Source organism: Gekko japonicus, unplaced genomic scaffold (assembly GCF_001447785.1).
Source record: "Gekko japonicus isolate JY-2015 unplaced genomic scaffold, Gekko_japonicus_V1.1 scaffold890, whole genome shotgun sequence".
Taxonomy (NCBI): Eukaryota; Metazoa; Chordata; class Lepidosauria; order Squamata; family Gekkonidae; genus Gekko; species Gekko japonicus.
In genome coordinates this window covers 110,214-132,141 of record NW_015167565.1, presented here as the reverse complement: position 1 = coordinate 132,141, position 21,928 = coordinate 110,214, and the positions used below count along the sequence as shown (strand labels likewise).

Genomic DNA, 21,928 nt, shown 5'->3' with positions numbered 1-21,928 from the left:
CCTTCTTCACAGCATTTGGGGGGGGGGGATGCCAAACACCTCACTGTGTCTACTTCGCAAGTGGACATTTCAAGTGCCTGGGAAATCTTCTCCCACGGGCCTGAAATTTGGGAAGGAGGTTTCCATGATTGAGAGGGACGGTCCCTGAGGATTCACTCCCAATAGGTCCCGGAGCCGGAAGCTGTAGTGTGAATTATGTTTCCTACTGAAACCATTGGAAACAAATCCCACCCCCCACCCCCGCCCCAGAACAATACAAGGAGTAAATGTGTTAAAGACCAAAATGAACAAAAAAAACCCCACCCTCCTTTTTGGTGCCCATCTCTATGGTTTCACGCTGGATCCTCCCCTATGAAAGCCTTTCTGTCACAGACTTCAAGGTCTACAGCAGAGTGCCCCGAGAGATCAAATTATTCCTATTATTTGCAGTTAGCTGAGCAAACGTATGGGCGATGCGCTTGTAATTTGCAATTAACAGAGCCATGAAAAGAGAACCTTTGTTCTCGTTGCCGCTACCCCTCTTCTATTTTAAAGAACCTCTCCTATTAGATTTCAAAAATACCGGCACTGATATGGGATTCTATTAACCTTCTCCTTAACAAACGCAACACTCAGCTGATAACAAGCCCAGAAGTCTTGCCAGCTTATTCTGGCAGAAATGCCATCCGAATCAAAAGACACTTCGGCTGGATCTCAGTTTTTTCAGCTTGTCAATTATGAATCAGAGATGTCTTCCAGCATACACACACGCACACACCGGTGCCAGTTCCAGTGTGAGGTCTGTGTGAGCATCGGTAACGCCACGGCACAGCAATCTTTGTGATCCTGCAAGGACCTGGCTGCATAGAGATTATAGCATTATAACATTTTACATATGTTGGGAGCAGTGTTCCATCTAAGCTGAGTTAGTGTGAGCTAGCTCACCATTTTTTAGCCTCCAGCTCACATGTTTTTGTCTCAGCTCAGGAAGGACGGCTCCAGAGCAAACTAATTTATGCAGTAGCCAAATCACCTGCTCACAACTTTAATGCCAGTAGCTCACAAAGTGGAATTTTTGCTCACAGGACTCCACATCATAGAGGGAACATTGGTTGGGAGCAATGCTCCCTCTAAGCTGTAGAGTCTTGTCAGCAAACCATTTACCTTGTGAGCTACTGGAATTAAAGTTGTGAATAAGCGATTCAGCAGCTACCTAAATTAGTTTGCTCTGGAGCCATCCTTCCTGAGCTGAGACAAAAACCTGTGAGCCGGAGGCTAAAAAACCGTGAGCTAGCTCACACTCAGCTTAGAGGGAACACTGGCTGGGAGCCAGTTTGGTGTAGTGGTTAAGAGCGTGGACTCTAATCCTGGGAGAACCAGGTTTGATTCCCCACTCCTCCACTTGCAGCTGCTGGATGACCTTGGGCAAGCCGCCGTTCTCTCAAGAGCAGTTCTCTCAAGAGCTCTCTCAGCCCCACCTACCTCACAGGGTGTCTGTTGTGAGGAGAGGAAGGGAAGGAGATTGTAAGCCATTCTGAGACTCCGAGTGAAGGGCGGGGTATAAATCCAATCTCCTCCTCCTCCTCCTCTTCTTCTTCTTCTTCTTCTTCTTCTTCTTCTTCTTCTTCTTCTTCTTCTTCTTCTTCCCACATAGGCTTTCTTTCACTCCCAAGACCTTTTCAGAACAGGAGGGAATATTGAAGTCTCTGCCAAATGCCTGCAAATGTCGGGAACTGAAACATATGTTAGTGTAGGTCAGCACCGGGCCATAGACCACGGAGTGCTGAGAAAGACCTGCGGGTGGGTCAGTTGATCAGCCAGGGCTGAGATGAGAAGCCTGTCCAAAAGGGAGACGGGACCAGGACACAGGCAAGCGAGCAGGTGGGAGATGCTGGTCGTCTGGGAGGAGAGCCGCCAGGCCAGGAGAGAGATAAACACGCACAATGACAGCCAGAGTTAAGCTTTTGGAGGCATCCAAACAAGGCCAAAATCCGGCCATGGCCCAGAGAAAGATACGGCTCCTCTTTGGAAGTGTTTATGGCCTAAGCTAGTAGAATCAACAAGGCGCTACAGTGCAGGGTGCAAGCCAAGATAGAGAGGGGCTGAGGTTCAGTGGCAGAGCATCTGTTTGGCACGCAAAAGGTCCCCAGATAGGATGCCTTTTCCCTCCCAGGACTCCTAACAGTCTGGACAGTCAAATCCCCCCCCCCATCATGGCTGGAATCTAATGGGGGGCACATGCCTGCTATTTCCCTTTAAGAAATGTCAGGAAGCTCCACCCCCACATCTCCTGATATCACATCCTGTCCAGTCCTCAGTCTAGGGTTGCCAAGTTGAAAAATCTCCTTTCCGGGGGACTCCCAGTCTGTGGCTGGAGCCACGCACGTCACCAGGAAGTGACGTTATGACGCCGGCCACGCTGGGGCCGGGGCCACGACCATCCGAGGGAAAACCATAGAGTTTTCCCTCGGTTAACCGTGGCCCCGCCCCCAGCGTGCCCGGCGTCGTCATGTCACTTCCTGGTGACGCGCACGCCGGGGTGGGGTTCCCCCCGGGGCCCGATCCGCAGCCGGTGGGGAACGGGCCTCTGGGACAGGGGTTTCCCCGCCCCCCCGGGGGGACTTGGCAAGCCTACCTCAGTCTCTTAAAGAGCCATTCCACCCCACGCACACACACACACACACACACCCCAACCAAATTCTGGCTCAATACGCTCTTCTCTCCTTTCCGGTGTTCCTTCTAAGTGCCCAATTCCAGATATTCTCTCTCTCTGGCAGATCCTATAATCATGTCTAAGGATTGTCGGATACTCTGGAGTGTTGCTTATAAACGCTGCCGTTTGGGCGGCGTTACTCAGATCGCAACGACAGAGGAACGCCAGACGCCCTAAACGCACACTCGTCGCCACTCGTATTTATAAAACAAATTACATTCACACGCTGAATATCAATGTTTAGCTTCTCAGCTTCTTGTCCTCCTTCCCACACGCTGCAGCTGCCCTCCCGTCCCCTTCTTTAAGGAAAGGGGGAAAAAACCCTAACGTCTTACTGCAGGGAGAGATCAGATTGCTCTAGTAAGCAAGAAGAATCTTTGCAGGGAGAAGGTATGATTACTTCAAAAGCTCTTCACGGCAAGGCAGGGTCTCCAATTCCCCTTGTTTTATTCACATTTTTACATTAAGTTCCCACCACGTTCGCCCCCATTATTTATTTACTTACATTATACCTACGGTTGCCAACTATAGGTTGGGAAATACCTGGAGATTTGGGGGTGGAGCCTGTTGTGAAAGAAGAAGAGGAGGAGGAAGAGGAGGAGGAGGAGGAGGAGGAGGAGGATTGCCAGAACTATGGCTTGCCCAAGGTCATCCAGCCAGGTGCAAGTGGAGGAGTGGGGAATCAAACCCAGTTCTCCCAGATTAGAGTCTGCGCACTTAACCACTACACCAAACTGGCCCTCCAGAAGGAGGAGGAGGAGGAGGAGACTGGATTTATACCCCGCCCTTCACTACCCAAAGGTGTCTCAGAGCGGCTTACAAACTCATTTCCCTTCCCCTCCACACAACAGACACCCTGTGAGGTAGGCGGGGCTGAGAGAGCTCTTGACAGAAACTGCTCTTTTTCAAGAACAGCTCTTATCAGAGCTACGGGTTGCCCAAGGCCATCCAGCCAGGTGCAAGTGGAGGAGTGGGGAATCAAACCTGTCTCACCCAGATTAGAGTCCACGCACTTAACCACTACCCCAAACTGGCTCTGTGCGTGCAGTGGCGGCTGTCAATCTTACTCATTTGCGGCATGCTATTTTCAGAGGGCTTCGCTCAAATGAGCGAAGCTGTCCTGGCGGAGCGTATCAGGAGAGGTGGTCCTGCAGATACAAGGGTCCGAGGCTGTGCGGGGCTTTGCGTGTGAAAACCGGTACCTTGAATTGAAGCTGGTGACTGATGGGCAGCCAAAGGAGTGACCGCAGAATGGGTGTAATACGCTTGCTCTACCTAAAGGTAAAGGTAAAGGTTCCCTTGCTTGAAAGCCAGTCAAATCCGACTCTAGGGTTACGGTGCTCATCTGCGTTTCAAAGCCGAAGAGCCAGCGCTGTCCGAAGACGTTTCCGTGGTCATGTGGCTGGCATGACTAAGGCGCACAGAACGCTGTTACCTTCCCAGCGAAGTGGTCCCTATTTATCTACTTGCAATTTCTTGCTTTCGAACTGCTAGGTTGGCAGGAGCTGGAACTAGAGACGGGAGTTCACTCCATCATGCGACACATGCGGGTCTCGAACGGCTGAACTACCGACCTTCCACAGCCTGCAGTTCAGCGTCTTAACCACTTGAGCCACCACAGCTCCTTCCTTGCTCTACCTAGCTCTGGATAATAACCAAGCTGCAGCATTCTGTACCAACTGGAGTCTCTGCGTTGACTTTGAGGGCAGACCCATGCAGAGTGCATTACAGTAATCTAGTCTCAAGATCAGCATGGCATGGATCCACATGGCTGGCTTGGCCAAATCAAGGCAGGGAGCTCTTCTGTGCTAAATGACCACCAAAGAATTTTTTTGCCGCTACATTAATTGGCTTATCCAGCAGTAATGCTGGGTCCAGTAGAAGCTCTAGACTCCTACCTGAGTGAAAAGGTCAACAGAGCCCCATCAGCAGACAAGAGCAAGGGTCCAGGAGCACCTTAAGAACATAAGAGACGCCAGTGTTGGATCAAGCCAAAGGCCCATCCAGTCCAACACTCTGTGTCACACAGTGGCCAAAAATACCAGGTGCCATCAGGAGGTCCACCAGTGGGGCCAGGACACTAGAAGCCCTCCCACTGCCCCCCCCCCCAAGCACCAAGAATACAGAGCATCACTTGCCCTGGAGTCCCTATCTATTCCTTGTGGCTAACGGCCACCAATGGATCTCTGCTCCAGATATTTATCTAATTCCCTCTTGAAGCCATCCATGCTTGTAGCTGCCACCACCTCCTGTGGCAGTGAATTCCATGTGTTAATCACTCTTTGGGTGAAGACCTTAAAGACTAACAACATCTGTGGTGGGGTAGGTGCTTTCGTGAGTCACTGCTCGCTTCTTCAGACACCAGCAGAGGCCCATCAAGTGTCGGAAGCTCAGTGTCCATCCAACCAGCATTACCTCTGCCTAGTTGGGATTCCATTTCAATTTGTGAATTGCCACAATTATGGAGAAGAACAGGAACTGCTGGTTATGTAATTGTGGTACACATCTTTGCTGGGTGCGATTGACTCGTTTATTCGCTGCGAGGGCAGAGATCGCAGCAGAATGATTCAGGACGTACGGATCTGCCTCTTTCGTGTCTTCTGGCATTGCCCGCTGTCGTTCCCGGTGCTCCCGATTCATCTCTTCCTTTGGGCCAGAGCAAGAACAAGGGCAGCTCTCTGGCCAAGCCACGCAGGTGCCTGTTTGGGGGCAGGGATGCCAGCCTCCAGGTGGGACCTGGGGATCCCGTGGAATTACAGCTCAACTCCAGACTACGGAGATCAGTCCCCCTGGAGAAAACGGATGCTTTGGAGGGTGGGCTCTGTGGCATTGTGACCCATTGAAGTCTCTGTCCTCCCCAGGCTCCATCCCCAAATCTCCAGCAGTTTCTCAACTTGGATCTGGCAATCCCACCACTCATTCCCTGCCAGTGGCCGGGTGGGCGGGGGGGGGGGGGGGGGACCCGACGACCCTAAACAGTGGGCAAAACGAGAAGACACGAAAGAGGCAGTTCCGTACATCCCTATTCATTCTGCTGTCATCTTTGCACTGTGTCAAGCTCGTGCTTCGCTTGTCCTGGGTTGTTTCCTGTTGTGTAGTGGGTTTGACGCATCGAATGATCAGGAAACATAGTGATATTCAGCACATGTTTACTAGCACACAACATAACACACAAATACCGGCCAGAGGCTCAACTATATACAATCTCTGTGGACCACCCACAGATCCCATTGGTGGGTTTAAACTTCCCGCCAAGGTTCCTATTGGTGACCGCTCGAGGTTACAGGATCCTACTCCCTGTTCTCTCTATGGATCCAACCTCCTGTAAAATACGTTGTTGCCTAGTGGCGGTCAGCGGACATAACATTTCCCATGTTCTGTTACATCAAGGGTTGACTCCTTCCCTCCTCTCTGATTTCCCCCCACTGCTTTCGTTTCTGTGCATTCTTTGGGAGTGCGTGCTTGCTTGAATCTTTGCTTCGCTGGCCTAGAGCTCGTAGCAGGTCGGCATGACTTTGCAGCAGGGCTATTTTTGGGCAGGAACGCACAGGAACGGAGTTCCGGCTGGTTCCTGAGTTGGCCACGCCCAGCAGGAACTCATTAGCATAATAGGCCACACCTAACAGCAGACACTCATTAGGATTGGCTACATTAGGGGTGTGTGGCCTAACATGCAAAGAAGTTCCTGCTACAAAAAAAAAGGCCCTGGGTTTCGACAACAAAGTAAACAGAATAAGAAGCAAAAGGTGGGTGTGTGGTTGGATGACCACACTTCTGGTAACATGTGGGGGTGTGGCCTAATATGCTAATGAGCTGTGCCATCAGGGGTGTGGCCTAATATGCTAATGGTTTCTGCTGTTGGGTGTGGCCTGTTATGCTAATGAGTTCCTGCTGGGCTTTTTCTACAAAAAAAGCCTTGCTTTGCAGCATAGATAATATAATGGTTAGTTTGCAGGTGCGGGGGGCGGTGGCCGCGGGCCTGAGCTTGAAGCTTTGGCGGGCTCTGTGAGAACTGATGATTGGGCACCGGGGGAACCAGGGGTGGTCCTGCACTTCATTAGGGTTGCCAAATGGATTTTGGCCGGGAGCAGGGGGCTCCCGGCCGGCATCTAAATTGTGTGCGCGCGCTATGCGTGCCACCTGGAAGTGATGTCGCCCGCTGGGGGTGGGGCCACGCCATTTGAGGGGAAAACTCTTTGTTTTCCCCTCAAATGGCGTGGCCCCGCCCCCAGCATGCGACGTCACTTCCGGGTGGCGCGCACGCGGGGGTGGGGTTTTTCCCGGGCCCCGATTCCGCGGGAGCGGGAATCGGGCCTTGAAAGCGGGGGGGAATCCGCCCCCCGGGGGGATTTGGGAACCCTACACTTCATATAGGTTTGGCCCTAGCCTGGGGCCGACAGTTCCAGCACAAACTCTGTATATGCTTGGATGACCTGTAACTCTCAGTGAACAAATCTTGCTACCCAAAGAGTGTTGAGAGTGTACTTGGACCCAACAGCAAAACAAATGAGCTGGGCCGGAGGGCTGGCAAAGCAACCCTTGGGGCAGCAGAGTGAGAAGGGTGTTGATGCAACACGGGAGGTCAGCTTGCCGGCAGCCATTGGTGGCGGGGAAGGTGAGTGGCTTCACCTCTTGGGCCTGCAGCCCTGGCAGCTGGTCCCATGCTAAGCCCCTGTGGCCGTGCCTTGGGCTTGATTTGGACCTGACTGGTGGCAACGGATAGCTTGCTTGAAGTGGCAGAATAGCTTGAATGGGCCCATGTGGAGCTTCCACCAGCGCTGAATGATGCACTTTCAATCAACATAAGAACATAAGGGACGCCATGTTGGATCAGGCCAGTGGCCCATCCAGTCCAACACTCTCAGTCACACAGTGGCCAAAACCCAGGTGCCATCAGGAGGTCCACCATCAAGGCCAGAATTCTAGAAGCCCTCCCAGTGTTGCCCCCCCAGCCATCAAGAATACAGAGCATCCCTGCCCCAGACAGAGAGTTCCATCAATACCTTGTGGTTGATAGCCACTGAGGGACCTCTGCTCCATCTGTTTATCCAATCCCTTCTTGAAGCTATCTGTGCTTGTAGCTGCCACCACTTCCTGCAGCGGTGAATTCCACCGGTTCATTACTCTTGCAATGCTGGGTTTTGCTGTATGAAATGGCAAAATCCACTTGCATTGGAAATGCAGTAAAAAGTGGTTTGAAAAGTGTGTTATTAAGCATGTGCAAAAGTGCCACTGGCTCGCTCACTCTTCAAGGGGGCCTGAATAGGAGTATGCCCAGAACTGCAATTCAGAGACGCACAGCAACAGCCTCCTGGGCAGGTGACTGTTTTGCAGAGGATTTTTGCATTATTTGATTAATTATTCCTCTTGGCATGCAGGCCGGGAGTGACGGTTCCGTGCTTTCCCTTGGGTAGGAATTTTCAGAGGCCTTTTCCTTAACCCATCCAATTTCTACGGGATGATACTTGATTCAGAAGCAAACAAACAGACGTGACATTCGGCAGCCCGCGACTGTAATAAAGGATTGCCGCTCAGATTGTGCTACTTGATGTCTAATTACCGTTAATTCATATTGCGGGGAAACGAGCTACACTAAGCAATTGCAAATTAATGCCCCCTGAGTTGTGCACATAACTCATCCATTGTTATTAGAATTCTGTTACGGCAGTGTCGGCGTCGTTGAGATGTGATTCATGCCGCACGGATGTAGTAATGTTGCAGGTACCACAACCCTTTGCTGCAGCTTAGTTGTGGTCAATGCACAGTGATTTGGGATGGGTTTGCTCTCCCCACCACCACCAACACATCCCAGAATTGGTGGATGAAGATGTGACTCAAAAACAAATTCTACGAGCTTACTCGCTTGTCTGCAATTCAGTGATTTAGGGAGGAAGAGAAAGAATTAGAATTCCTGAGCTGAAAGGAGGCAAGTACGTATGTACAGGGAAGAAAATGTGAGGATTAGTACTGGGCGGGGGGCAGTTGAACAGAAATGAAACAAAATACAGACAGACAGAAGACATGGCTTCATACACCAGTTTGCTGTAGTGGTTAAGTGCGCAGACTCTAATCTGGGAGAACCGGGTTTGATTCCCCACTCCTCCACTTGCACCTGGCTGGATGACCTTGGGCAAGCTGTAGTTCTCTCAGAGCTGTTCTTGGAAAGGAGCAGTCTCTGTGAAGAGCTCTCCCAGCCCCACCCACCTCACAGGGTGTCTGTTGTGGGGAGGAGAAGGGAAACGAGCTTGTAAGCCGCTCTGAGACTCCTTTGCATAGTGGAGGGTGGGGTATAAATCCAATCTCTTCTTCTTTCTTCTGTCTCAGAGCGGCTTACATGCTCCTTTCCCTTCCCCTCCCCACAACAGACACCCTGCGAGGTGGGTGGGGCTGAGAGAGCTCTTTCGAGGACTGCTCTTTAGAGAACAGCTCTGAAAGAACTTGTGACTGGCCCAAGGTCACACCAGCAGCTGTATGTGGAGGAGTGGAGAATCAAACCCAGTTCTCCCAGATTAGAGTCTACACTCCTAACCACTACACCAAACTGGCTCTAACACTAAAATTGCATGGGATTATGCCAAGTGATCCCCATCCAATCCTTGAAACTGGCTTTTAATGTAGACGTGCCCTAGCTGGCAGAATTGTGATGTCATCTACATATGATGTGGTCATGTGTGCGGATGTGTATAAATATTGTACCTTGGTAATGTTTAATCAGTGCATACATTAGTAACATGGGGAGGGGGGAGATGCCAATGAAATGAAGGCATTGAAAGGTGCTGTACGTGTTCCTCCTCTTGAATTATTTCCAGAAATTCTCCTAGCTGAAGGAGAATTAAGGAGGAGTGGAACTGTTTAGGGTTGCCAACAACCCGGTGGGGTCAGGAAATCTCATGGAATTACACCTGTAGTCTTGTGAGTACAGAGATCAGTTGCCCTGGAGAAAATGGCTACTCTGGAGGGTGGATTCTCTGGCTGAACTCTGCCCTCCCTGGAGTCCACCTCCCCAAATCTCCAGGGGTTTCCCAATCTGGAGTTAGCAACCCTAGGACTGCTAAAGTAAGACAGCGAGGAAATCCACTCATCCCTAGACATGTTACAGCATTTACCCAAACCTCCCTAAGAAGCTGCAATAAACTAAGCATTAACAAATTTGTAATGCAGGCTTGCATAAAGGCCTGTTGGAATAAAAAGTTCTGAAGTTGTCTCCTGAAGGGCTGACAGGAACAGATATGGCAAGTTTCCATGGGGATGGTATTACGTAAAGGGAGCCATCTCAGATAAAGCCCTGTGCTTCACAACGGCTGTTCTGACTTCAGATGGCCATGAAAGGACGAACTCTCTCATGATGACTGAGCGTAAGCACATCAGAGAAGCCAGTGTTGGATCAGGTCAGTGGCCCATCCAGTCCAACACTGTGTCACACAGTGGCCAAAAAGACCAGGTGCCATCAGGAGGTCCAGCAGTGGGGCCAGGAGACTAGAAGACCTCCCACTGTTGTCGCCCCCCAGGCACCAAGAATACAGAGCATCACTTGCCCCAAACTGAGAGTTCCTATCTATACCTTGTGGCTAATAGCCACTGATGGACCTCTGCTCCATATGCTTATCCAATTCCCTCTTGAAGCCGCCCATGCTTGTAGTCACCACCACCTCCTGTGGCAGTGAATTCCACATGTTAATCACTCTTTGGGTGAAGAAGGACTTCCTTTTATCTGTTCTAACCCGACCGCTCAGCAATTTCAGGGTGATTCCACACTAGACCTTAAATCCTGGTTCAGCCCTATCCCCGAGCTTACATTCCACACTGCACTCGAGTCCACCCCTGTAATTACCTTGGGGTATTTTTTGTTTCCACATTACATGGAGGTCACCCCGGTTTCACCCCACACTTGTCCCGGGATAAACGGATGCTGTGATAACCAGGGATAAATGCAAGGTATTGTATTGTGAGTTGAACTCTGATAAAACCAGGGATGAGATCCAAGTGCGGAAAGGACCTCATTGAGTGCCCATGAGTTCTTGCATTGTGAAAACTCGTGGAGGGGGAACCTGATACAGGAGAAGAGTAGCGTTGACAGCTCCGGATTGGGAAATACCGATAGGTTTTGTGGGTGGAGACTGAGGAGGGCAGGGTTTGGGGAGGGGAGGGACCTCAGTGTGGCATAATGCCATAGAATCCACCTTCCAAAGCATCCATTTTCTCCAGGTGAGCTGATCTCTGTAGTCTGGAAACCAGCTGTAACTCCAGGGGATCTCCAGGCCCCACCTGGAGGCTGGCAACCCTAGGAAAGGTTTCTGAAGAAGACAACGTCGGTGAAATGCTTCGGAGTCCTGAAAACTGCAACACGAATGTCGGTGCTTGGCCCCGTTCACACGGCGAATTTGCCGCGGAAGAGCCACGATTGGATGGTGGATTTTCCGGGCGCTATCACACCACAACATCTGGCCAGTGGAGCACACTTGTGGCCAACCTGTGGCATGCCGCCGAAAATGCGCGATTAAAAAAAACCTCCTCGAAGGTAGTAGCAAACGGTTCACCACGAGCTGCCTCCGGACTCCCTTGGTGTGATCGCGCTGGCGCGGCTTTCCCTCCAGCCGTCTTCGTTGCAGCGCAGACGCCGAGGGCCGGAACCGTGGGTTGCCGCCAATGCGTCTGATTGCATTGTCATGCGACTAATTGCAGCACTGCAAATAGCCACGCCTCCCCCTCGTGTTTTCCGGCCCGTGTGACCAGGGCCTTTGTGTTGCTGTTTTATTTTCCCAGGCCCCGAAGAATTTTCCAGGCAAAGAACAAACAATGATTAGGGATTGTGTGTTCTGTTTCGTGTGTAGAATTTCCGAACTCTGGAAAATTAACACCATGTGGCACTTCTCCCCCCCCCCTTCCTTTTCAGGCCAGTTTCTCCGTCAAGGGGAGATATTTTGGGAAAACACCAACTGCTCCACCAAATGCCGCTGCCTGGATTTCAACAACGAAATCTTCTGCCAGGAGATGCCTTGCGGGCCATACGAGCTCTGTGAGATGAAGGACAAGTTCCACCAGTGCGTGCCGGTGGAGAGCAGCACGTGCGTGGTCTTCGGAGACCCCCACTACCACACTTTCGACGGGTTCCTCTTTCACTTCCAGGGTTCTTGCTCCTACCTTCTCGCCCGGCAATGCTGGTCGGGGTCCAACCTGCCCTTCTTTAGCGTGGAAGCCAAGAATGAAAATCGAGGCCCTTCTGCTGTCTCGTGGCTGAAGGATGTGGCCGTGGAGGTTTATTCGCACAAGATAATCATCCCCAAAGGCAGCTTCGGGAAAATAATGGTGAGACTCGACGGCTTCCTTATGGGGAGAAACCTGGCTTATTGTGTTAGCTTAGAGCAGGGGGTCTCCCCATCCTTTGTGAGCCATCTTTGGAGTTTTGACAATAGGGTGGCGGGCGCATCCACAACCGGCTACGGAATTATCAGGGACTGAGGTCGTGTATAACTATAATGTCTGGAAGAAGTTGTTTAAGAGGATGTCTTCTAAAATGAACATATTATTTAAAGATATTTTCTCGCATACATGGAGTTTACCTTTAGTCACGTAGTGAGTGGGAGGGGCTGCGGCTCAGTGGCAGAGCATCTGCTTGGCATGCAGAAGGTCCCAGGTTCAGTTCCCGGCATCTCCAGTTCAAAGGCCCAGGCAGTAGGCGATGTGAAGGACCTTGACCTGAGACCCTGGCTCAGTGGCAGAGCATCTGCTTGGCATGCAGAAGGTCCCACGTTCAATCCCTGGCATCTCTAGTTGAAAGGACCAGGCAGGAAGTGATGGGAAAGACCTCAGTGGTTCATTGGTAGAGCATCTGCTTGGCATGCAGAAGGTCCCAGGTTCAATCCCTGGCATCTCCAGTTAAAAAAGCTGCAGCTGGCTGTTCAGTTACCAGCTGAGGGCTAGCAGGTAGCTCTTCATCTGAAAAATCTGAGCCATCACTCAGCACAGACTGACTTATGACAAGCATTCTGGATAATTGGACAAGAGCAGACAAGAGGAAGAACACAGGAAACTGACCTATTTAGCTTGTTAGCTCTGCTGCCTTCTCTGAAGTACTGATGCGTTCTATACAAAAGAACATTGCCCAGTCCTTCGCTTCTGATATTTCAGGAGTCTTTCTTCATTTACTTAACATCAGGGCTGAGCAAAAGTGGAGTCGGCTGCTTTTTGCAAACATTTTCAGCTGCGGGAAAAAATCTGGACGCCTTGTGAGAATTTGGGGGAGCAAACTGTAAACCCGTAAAGAATGAGACCAATAAAGAACGTAGTGAATGTAGGCCCATCAGGAATGAGGGCAGTGCTTCCTGACCAGCTTCATGGTCTCTCAGAGACATCATCGTGCACTTACTCAACGGTGCCGTGGCATTGTCTTATTTACTACACGGTCACTGATTGGCTGGGATCATACCTGGTGGAGGGGGGGAGAAAAGAAAGTGCTGAAACAGCTGCTATTTGGGAAAACGGTGCCAGTGAATAGGCTTGGGGGAAAGGCGACCGTTCTGATAATTAAGCCCCTTAATATTTAGCCCTGCCAAAAGCTCTATTTTTGGGCCTGAAAATAGAAACAGAGAGACATTCAGCCAAGTGTTATTGAAGACTTAAGACCTTGAAGAGCAAAGCTCTAATCCAACGTAGCGTTCCTAAGACAACAAAAGCTGTTGCTCCCCCCCATGTTTAAAATACAATAAAATAAATACAATCTTATTACTAATTAATGATTAATTAATATTAATATCAATGATTTAAATAATTAAAATACAATACGTTGGGGAAAACGTGTCATTTGGCTCCACGGAGAGTTCTTCTGAGGCTTCTCTCAGTAATTCTGGTGATATCCTGTCTAGCTTATTATTTTATATTAAAATATCTATCCATGTAATCTTCACCCTGCCAGAGAGCCTGAGCTAAGGCTTATAATCAGAACGGTACACAGCCGCTGCTTCATCGTGCCCTTCAGGAAAGGATGACCAGCCAGCACTCCTGGATTCCAGAAGGACACTTCCCAGCTCCTAATGGCCATACCCCCAAAATATTTTTGAGTTAGAAGAAATGCAGTGTTGTGTTTCCATGGGATCTGCATGCAATACTTAAATGTGTACGACGAACCAAAAAGGGCTAAGCTAAACCATATATGTAAAAATACAAATATTTATTAAGGTGTACACATGTTAAAACTTTCCTGATCAAAAATTACTTTGTCTAAGATCAGACTATAAAAGCTTATCCTCTATACATACATATGATGGGTAAATAATTTACGACTGAAGACCAAATGCGTTTCCAATTATAAGTATACAAGGTAATTTTATCTTTGATAGAATCATTTTTATTCAATAATAATTTCTTTTATACATTTGGACAGAATAATGACGTTTCTTCTCTCCCCCCGCCCCCTCGATTTTTCTTGGAATAATTTTAGGAAACAACATCTGGTTAAATGTTATGTGTACTAAAACTCTGTAACAGGTCTTTGAATGTGTGTCTAGAATATATAGATAATAGTGACCACTGAGGAAGGCCCTTAGGGGCCGAAACGCGTTTGGTCTTCAGTTGTAAATTATTTACCCATCATATGTATGTATGTATAGAGGATAAGCTTTTATAGTCTGATCTTAGACAAAGTAATTTTTAATCAGGAAAGTTTTAACATGTGTACACCTTAATAAATATTTGTACTTTTATATATATATGGCTTAGCTTAGCCCTTTTTGGTTCATAGTCATATCCTGGGTTGAGTCCCCCCCTTTTTTTTCCAGTTTTTGTCAGACTTAAATGTGTACACATTTACATGTGTTGTGTGTGTGTGTGTGTGTGTGATGCGATCATCTAACTAGAGTGCTTCATGATGAGGTTGTATGTTTCCAGTTTACTGTCTGGGGATCACTGGCTCCTTCCGACCCCAACCACAGAAATGACGATCTCTTGTTTCAAATACTGAGATTCAGCTGGAGCTTTTCAATCGCATCCCAGTTCGTTAGGATTATATCCATAGGTGTTCACTTCCTGGTTTGCATGCAAGTCAAGGCAGCGGGTGGTTTTGTTGCCCTGAGTTGAAATCTCCCCCACTCCTCCACATGCAGCTGCTGGTATGACCTTGGGTTGGTTACAAGTTCTTTCGGAGCTGTTCTCTCACGATCAGTTCTCAAAAGAGCTCTCTCAGCCTCACCTACCTCACAGGGTGTCTGTTGTGGGGAGGGGAAGGGAAAGGAGATTTTAGGCCGCTCTGAGACTCCTTTGGGTAGTGAAGGGCGGGGTATAAATCCAATCTCCTCCTCCTCTTCTTCTTCTTCCTCCTCCTCCCCCCCCCCCCTTGGAGCTCACTGGAGCCAGTCCCTGTCTGTTTCACTCACAGATGTTTGCGAGGATAAACTGTAGGAAGGGTTTGAGCTATGTAAGCTGTCCTGCACTCTTGGGAGAAAAGACAGGAATAAAAATAACATGCATACGTTTTGGCTGTTTCCATGTTGCTCGATTCCCCCTCCCCATCCTCTTAACAAGGGGCATTTTGTTCCTCCCCTGCAGGTGGATGACTTGGTCATGTCTTTACCTGTTTTCTTGGAACTGGGGGCAATAAAAATCTACCAGAGCGGTTTGTCAACAGCGGTAGAAACCGACTTTGGCCTTTTGGTGACCTACGACGGAGAGCATTACGCTGCCATTTCCGTTCCGGGTTCCTACATCAACGGGACCTGTGGACTCTGCGGGAACTATAACAAGAACCCGGAGGACGACGTGTTGCGCTCGGATGGGAAACTGGCCACGTCCGTGCTGGACCTGGGAGACAGCTGGCGCGTCTACCATCCCGAATGGAAGTGTTCGTCGGGCTGCGTGGATAACTGCAGCTTTTGCGACGCTGTTATGGAATCCCTCTATTTTGACTCGGACCACTGTGGCTTCATCAATAAGACCGGCGGCCCCCTGTGGGAATGCAGCGCTGTCGTCGACCCCACTGCTTTTGTCCACAGCTGCGTCTACGACTTATGCAGCATCCGAGACAACGGCACGGGAGGGCTCTGCCAAGCCATTCAAGCTTACGCCTTGGTCTGCCAAGCCCTCGGGATCCCCATTGGAGACTGGAGAGCGCAAACAGGATGTGGTGAGTGTCGCCCTTCGTGGCAGAAACGCAGAAGGGCGCAAACCTCACAGAGATTCGCTGAGTGCTCGACTGCCGAGCCGTTCAAAGCATCTCAGGGTTTCCGTTTCATGGCTCTGTTCCTGCATCCGTCCCCGACTTGGTAACTGGCATGTGTCTGAGGATCTTTCAAGCTGTGCATCAAGGTCTCTTGGCACAGGGGAAGGGAGGGATTTGCCAGTCTGACTGGGGGGCAGGCTGGTGGGGAAGATGCTTGAACTCTGCCAAAGTTGTGTTGGTGGCTTGAAGGAGTGGGGTTGAATGGGCAGCTTTGGGCACGGGTAGCAAAAATCTCTCTTGTTGGAGAAAGGCCATGCCAAGTTGCCAGGTGGACTTACCCAGACTTCGGAAACACCCCCCAGATCCTGTAAACTTCCCTAAAGTCTGCAGTAATGCTTTAGGTTTACATTGGTGGGCAGGTGTATGTAACAGGATGGTTGCCTAGCTAGACGTTCAAATGTGTCTGTGCAAGCGCTTTAAAGGGGGGGAGGTAGTATAAGATGATGAAGAATAGGTTGGATTTATACCCCGGCCTTTGCTATCCGAAGGAGTCTCAGAGCGGCGTACAAACTCCTTTCCCTTCCCCTCCCCACAGCAGACACCCTGTGAGGTAGGTGGGGCTGAGAGAAGAAGAAGAAGAAATTGGATTCATACCCCCCCTTCACTACCCAAAGGTGTCTCAGAGCGGCGTACAAACTCCTTTCCCTTCCCTTCCCCACAACAGACACCCTGTGAGGTAGGCGGGGCTGAGAGAGCTCTTTCGAGCACTGCTCTTGAGAGAACAGCTTTGAAAGAACTTATGATTGACCCAAGGTCATCCAGCCAGGTGCAAGTGGAGGAGTGGGGAATCAAACCCGGTTCTCCCAGATTAGAGTCCGTGCTCCTAGCCACTACACCAAACTGTACATCACTTTCTATGCACCGCTCTCCCATTCACAAGCAGTCTCTTCTTCCTTTTCTTTTCAGGTTTCCTTTAAGGAGTGAAACTGATTAGGCTCCAGACAGCCTGCTATCTGGTCCAGTCAATTTCACTACTTCATTGGTCTTGTATGGGTTTTAGGGAAGCTGCTGCAATTAATTGAGTGGACTCTCTTCCCAACAGGAAGGTCCCCCCTCCTGTTTCTGTTAATTATATAAATGTATTGCAAGGTCCCCAAACTATTTGAGCTAGGGTTGCCAAGTCGCGGTGGGGGATCGTATGTCTTCGCAGAATCCGTGCCGCGGGGACGGCGAGACGTGTTGTACCCGCCGTCGCCAGGATTTGACGCAACGCGTCGCTCTAGCAACGGGGCTCCAAACAGCCCTGTTGCCAGAGCGACGCATAGCGTCATGTCCTGGCGACGGCGATGCAACTCATCTCACTGTCCCCTGCCGCGATTTGGCGAGATTTGGGAGCCCTAATTTGAGCCTGCAGGCACCTCTGGAATGCTGACACAGTGTGGAGGGGAAACGGCCACAAAATGGCTGGCAACGAATGGCTGCCGCAGCCTACCTTCAAGTTCACAGCGAAGATTTTTGTGCTTTGGTGGCAGCCGCTGCCGGAGTGTCCCTGCTCCGAGGCTAGCCAGAGAATAGCCCCGCTGTAGGTGCGTGATCAACGCCAGCCTTACTTCGACGCAATCATTTTATTTTACTCTTCATGGATTCAGAAGATTATTAACTCATGATCCAGAAGGTAAATGAATGACAGAGCTCCTCTTTAAGGATAAGAGTCCATTTATATGACTCTGGTGAAAAGGAGATGATTCCGTGAATCCCTGTTGCCGCTAGTGAACTCTAACAAAGAACGGGAAAAGGCTAATAAAACCTTTGGTGGGCTTGCTAGCGACCGGGAAGGGGACCTATGTATAACCAATAACATCTGACCTAAGGGATTAATGAACTACAGTTCCCATCATGCATTATCTTACAGGTAAAGGACTTGTTTCCCTGTACAAATACAAACTGCTTGCTATCAATGCTCCCTCTAAGCCACTGGCTCCCAAATATTAATGCATGTGGTCCTCCACAGGGTGACATGAGCAAAAAGGACAGGTTCCTGCCCCAAGGAGCTTATAGTTGGAAGTTCCGGTATCAGTATGTTGGACAGGGGGAAGTTAACACAAAGAAGAAGAAGAGGAGGAGGAGGAGGAGGAGGAGGAGATTGGATTTATACCCCACCCTTCACTCGGAGTCTCAGAGCGGCTTACAAACCCCTTTCCCTTCCCCTCCCCACAACAGACAACCTGGGAGGAAGGTGGGCCTGAGAGAGCTCTGATAGAAACTGCTCTTTTTCAAGAACACCTCTGATAGAACTATGGCTTGCCCAAGGTCATCCAGCAGCTGCAAGTAGAGGAGTGCGGAATCAAACCCGGTTCTCCCAGATTAGAGTCCGCACACTTAACCACTGCACCAAACTGGGAGGAAGCAAATGAACTGCCACTAGCTTAGGTGAAGTGAAAAGGAGAATTTGGTAAATCTCTTGGAAGATAAGTGTTTAAACAAATGGAACCTCCACGCTCATGGCAGTATACCTGGGAGTACACGGGTGCTTGGGCCAAACAGCAGTGGAGGCTTTTGTACCCAGCCTGTGAGCTTTCCAGAGGCGCCTGGCTGTTGGAAACAGGCTGCTGGACGAGATGGTGCTTTGGTCTGATCCAGCAGGGCTGCCCTTTCGTAAAACAAGGGAGAGGCGAGGTTTACCAAAGGATGATAGTGTGCCAGTACCATTTCACATACTGAGTCTCGATGGTGGGGATTAAGTCTTTTTAAAAGTGGATTTCCTTTCTGAGGGTTATACGTGGTTTCCAGGGCCTTTAAAACACACCCACACCACTGTTGAACCATTAGGGGGGGGGGATAAAATAAAAAGCATTATGAGATTGGGCAGAAAAACCAGAAGCGCCCAGATTCAAACGGGCATTGTTCCCGTGAAAGGTGATTCATCCCTTGCCGGTCTACAATCCAAGAAGGACAAAAGGACACTTGAAAGTGACTAAGGGGGGAGCAAACAAAGGAGAAGGGGAAGCAAAACCCTTTTTAGCCTGTTGCTCCCCTCCCTGGGTGGAATCCGATGCGAAGTGGAATTTAAGTGCCGCATTCAAGGGAGTGTCGGCGTGATTTACGGCTGACATTTTGGGCTGCGATAAATCAAGCGCGGCCGAGCTGCCTTCTCCCTCTGCGGCTTGCTCTTTGCCTGCGTCACCCACCAGCTTCATGCTTCCCTGAGTCCCCAGGCTAAATTGAGGGCTCCTTTGCTTGTGTCTTCCTTCAGCACCGGAGCAGGAGGCCATGATGCTTTGCTACCTAGATAGCTGCCTTGAGCAACTACCTATCCGGGGTAACTTTTACGAATTTCGGAGCCCGGCAGAATCTGCTCCGTTTATGATCACATGGCTGTATGGGCTTTTGGATTCCATTTTTAAAAAAATTAAAATGTCTCTGTCCTGAGGAGACTACAGTCTAAAGCCATGGTGCCCGCCAGTTTGGTGTAGTGGTTAAGTGCGCGGACTCTAATCTGGGAGAACCGGGTTTGATTCCCCACTCCTCCACATGGAGCTGCTGGATGACCTTGGGCAAGCCATAGTTCTGTCCAATGTTCCCTCTAAGCTGTGGAGTCCTGTGAGCAGAAATTCTACTTTGTAAGCTACTGGCATAAAGCAGGTAGTTTGGCTGCTGCATAAAATTAGTTTGCTCTGGAGCCATCTTCCCTGAGCTAAGACAAAAATGTGTGAGCTGGAGGCTAAAAAAACTGTGAGCTAGCTCACACTAACTCAGCTTAGAGGGAACACTGGTTCTGTCAGAGCTGTTCTCTCAAGGACAGTTCTGGAAAAGACCTCTCTCAGCCCCACTGACCTCATAAGGGTGTCTGTTGTGGGGAGGGGAAGGGAAAGGAGTTTGTAAGCCGCTCTGAGACTCTGAGTGAAGGGCGGGGTATAAATCCAATCTCCTCCTCCTCCTTCTCCTCTTCTTCTTCCTGGTTCCCGCTAAATGTTTTTAGAAAGTGGGCTGGGCCAGTTGAGGTTTTTCTCCAGCAAGGCTTCTCATTAGCCACTGGAGGTTTGAATGGCTATGCAGATTTTTAAAAATATTGTTTTGGCAGCAGCTCCCACCACAGCGCTGACGGTAACTGCCTGAAGATAAGTGGTGGCAGCCATTTTGGGGCTGGGTCCGCCCCCTCTGGCTGCCATTTTACAGCAACCGTTTTGTGGCTGCACCGACCACTCTGTGCCAGAATCCCAAAGGTGCCAGCAGGCTCGGAAAGGTCGGGGACCCCTGCGCTAAGGCCTGGTTCCCACATCCCGGAGACTGAAGTAGCAGAATGCTGAGGTGGTGGAAGGGACTTCCAAGCTGCAGGCGGAGCGTCACAAAGGCTACCCCAATCTCGTCACCTCTCGGAAGCTAAGCAGGGTCGGCCCTGGTTAGTACTTGAGTGGGAGACCACCAAGGAAGTCCAGGCTTCCAATGCACAAGCAGGCCATGGCTTACCACCTCCGATCGTCTCTTGCCTTGAAAACCCCACCAGGAGTCGTTGTAGTTGATTGCGACTTCATGACACTTCCCGCTAACCACAACGGTGATAACCCTGCCAATAGAAAGCCAGGACATTTAGCAAAGAGGGGGCCCCGAATTTTTCACCTTTGTCGTGCTAGCGTTCTAAGTACAAGGGGATTTTTATGCAAACGAACATTCTGGGCTGGAAACTACCACCCGCAGTCTGAAGTGGTACCGTCTGCTTAGGGCTCTGCCACCTCTCTGCCACCTTATTCTTGTGTGTGTGTGTGTGTGTGTGTGAACCACACCTCAACTGTAACCACCCGGACATGCTTTCTACCCTCCGTCTCCATCCTAGCTTAGATAGCGAGCTAGAAGCAATCCCTCTGCTTTTCTACCTGGCATGGAGTTCCCTCGCAGTTAAAGAACTCCTGTTTCTTTTCTAAGTAACGAGCCTCGGTGTGAAATTCTCCAGGGGGGGAGAAGGGGAAATTGGTGGGCACATGGGGGGGGCACCAGAAGGGATCCTCGCCTAGGGTGCAAAATAAGCTGGGGCTGGCCCTGGGCGTAAGTTGATTGCGTCTTCATGACACTTCCCACTAACCACAACGGTGACAACTCCCTGCCAATAGAAAGCCAGGTCATTTAGCAAAGAGAGGGGGGCGGAATTTTTCACCTCTGTCGTGCTAGCTTTCTAATTACAAGGGGATTTTTAATGCAAATGAGCATTCAGGACTCAGCGTGTTTTTAATTACCCCCTTCTCCCCATACGTGGGTCTCCTCTGGGTAGAAGGCCCTCCCTCCTACGACAGCCATTTTGCGGCTGACTCTGCCTAACGTGGCAGCCATTTTGTGGTTGCGCCCACCATCCTGAGTCAGAATTCCAAAGGTGCCCACAGGCTCATAAAGGTCGGGGACCCCTGTGTGAAGAGCATCAGGCCTCAGAGACCCAGGTTCCGATTCCCCACTGCCCCAAATCCTAGTCCGACAATCTAACCACTACTGCATGCTGGGGATCTAGATATCGAAGGCACATGCCCTGGCACACCGTCACCGAGCATTCATACACAGGGGTCATTTCGTAGAAAAAGAGCTAGGGGGACTCATTAGCATAACTCATTAGCATACACCCCTAATGTAGCCAATCCTAATGAGTTTCTGCTGTTGGGTGTGGCCTATTATGCTAATGAGTTCCTGCTGGGCATGGTCAACTTGGGAGCCAGCCGGAACACCGTTCCTGTGCGTTCCTGCCCCAAAATAGCCCTGCTTTCTACCATCCGTCTCCATCCTAGCTTAGATAGCGGGCTAGAAGCAAATCCCTCTGCTTTTCTACCTGGCATGCAGTTCCCTCGCAGTAAAGAACTCCTGTTTCTTTTCTAAGTAACAAGCCTCGGTGTGAAATTCTCCAGCAGCCGGACAATAGAATTCCGCTGTGCTGAGAGAGACTCAGCTCTGCTTTCAGTTTACAGGGCACCAAACGATGATCAAAAGTACAGTTCAGATGACCCACACTAGCATGGCGTAGTGGCCAAAGCAGGCACCATGGGGCCCGCCCACACTCTTCTTGTTGCCCATTGGTGTCTTTAGAAAGTGGGTGTGGCAAGGTGGGACTC

At 50.1% G+C, this 21,928-nt stretch overlaps 1 protein-coding gene across 1 annotated transcript in view; it reads left to right on the top strand.

The window, feature by feature from the left end:
- TECTA (tectorin alpha) overlaps positions 1-21,928 on the top strand; it is a 130,334-nt gene that overhangs the window by 42,241 nt on the left and 66,165 nt on the right. The window contains exons 7-8 of the mRNA XM_015413812.1: positions 11,586-11,998; positions 15,233-15,806. Of these exons, the coding sequence (XP_015269298.1) occupies positions 11,586-11,998; positions 15,233-15,806 (987 nt within the window). The remainder of the gene's footprint in view (positions 1-11,585; positions 11,999-15,232; positions 15,807-21,928) is intronic.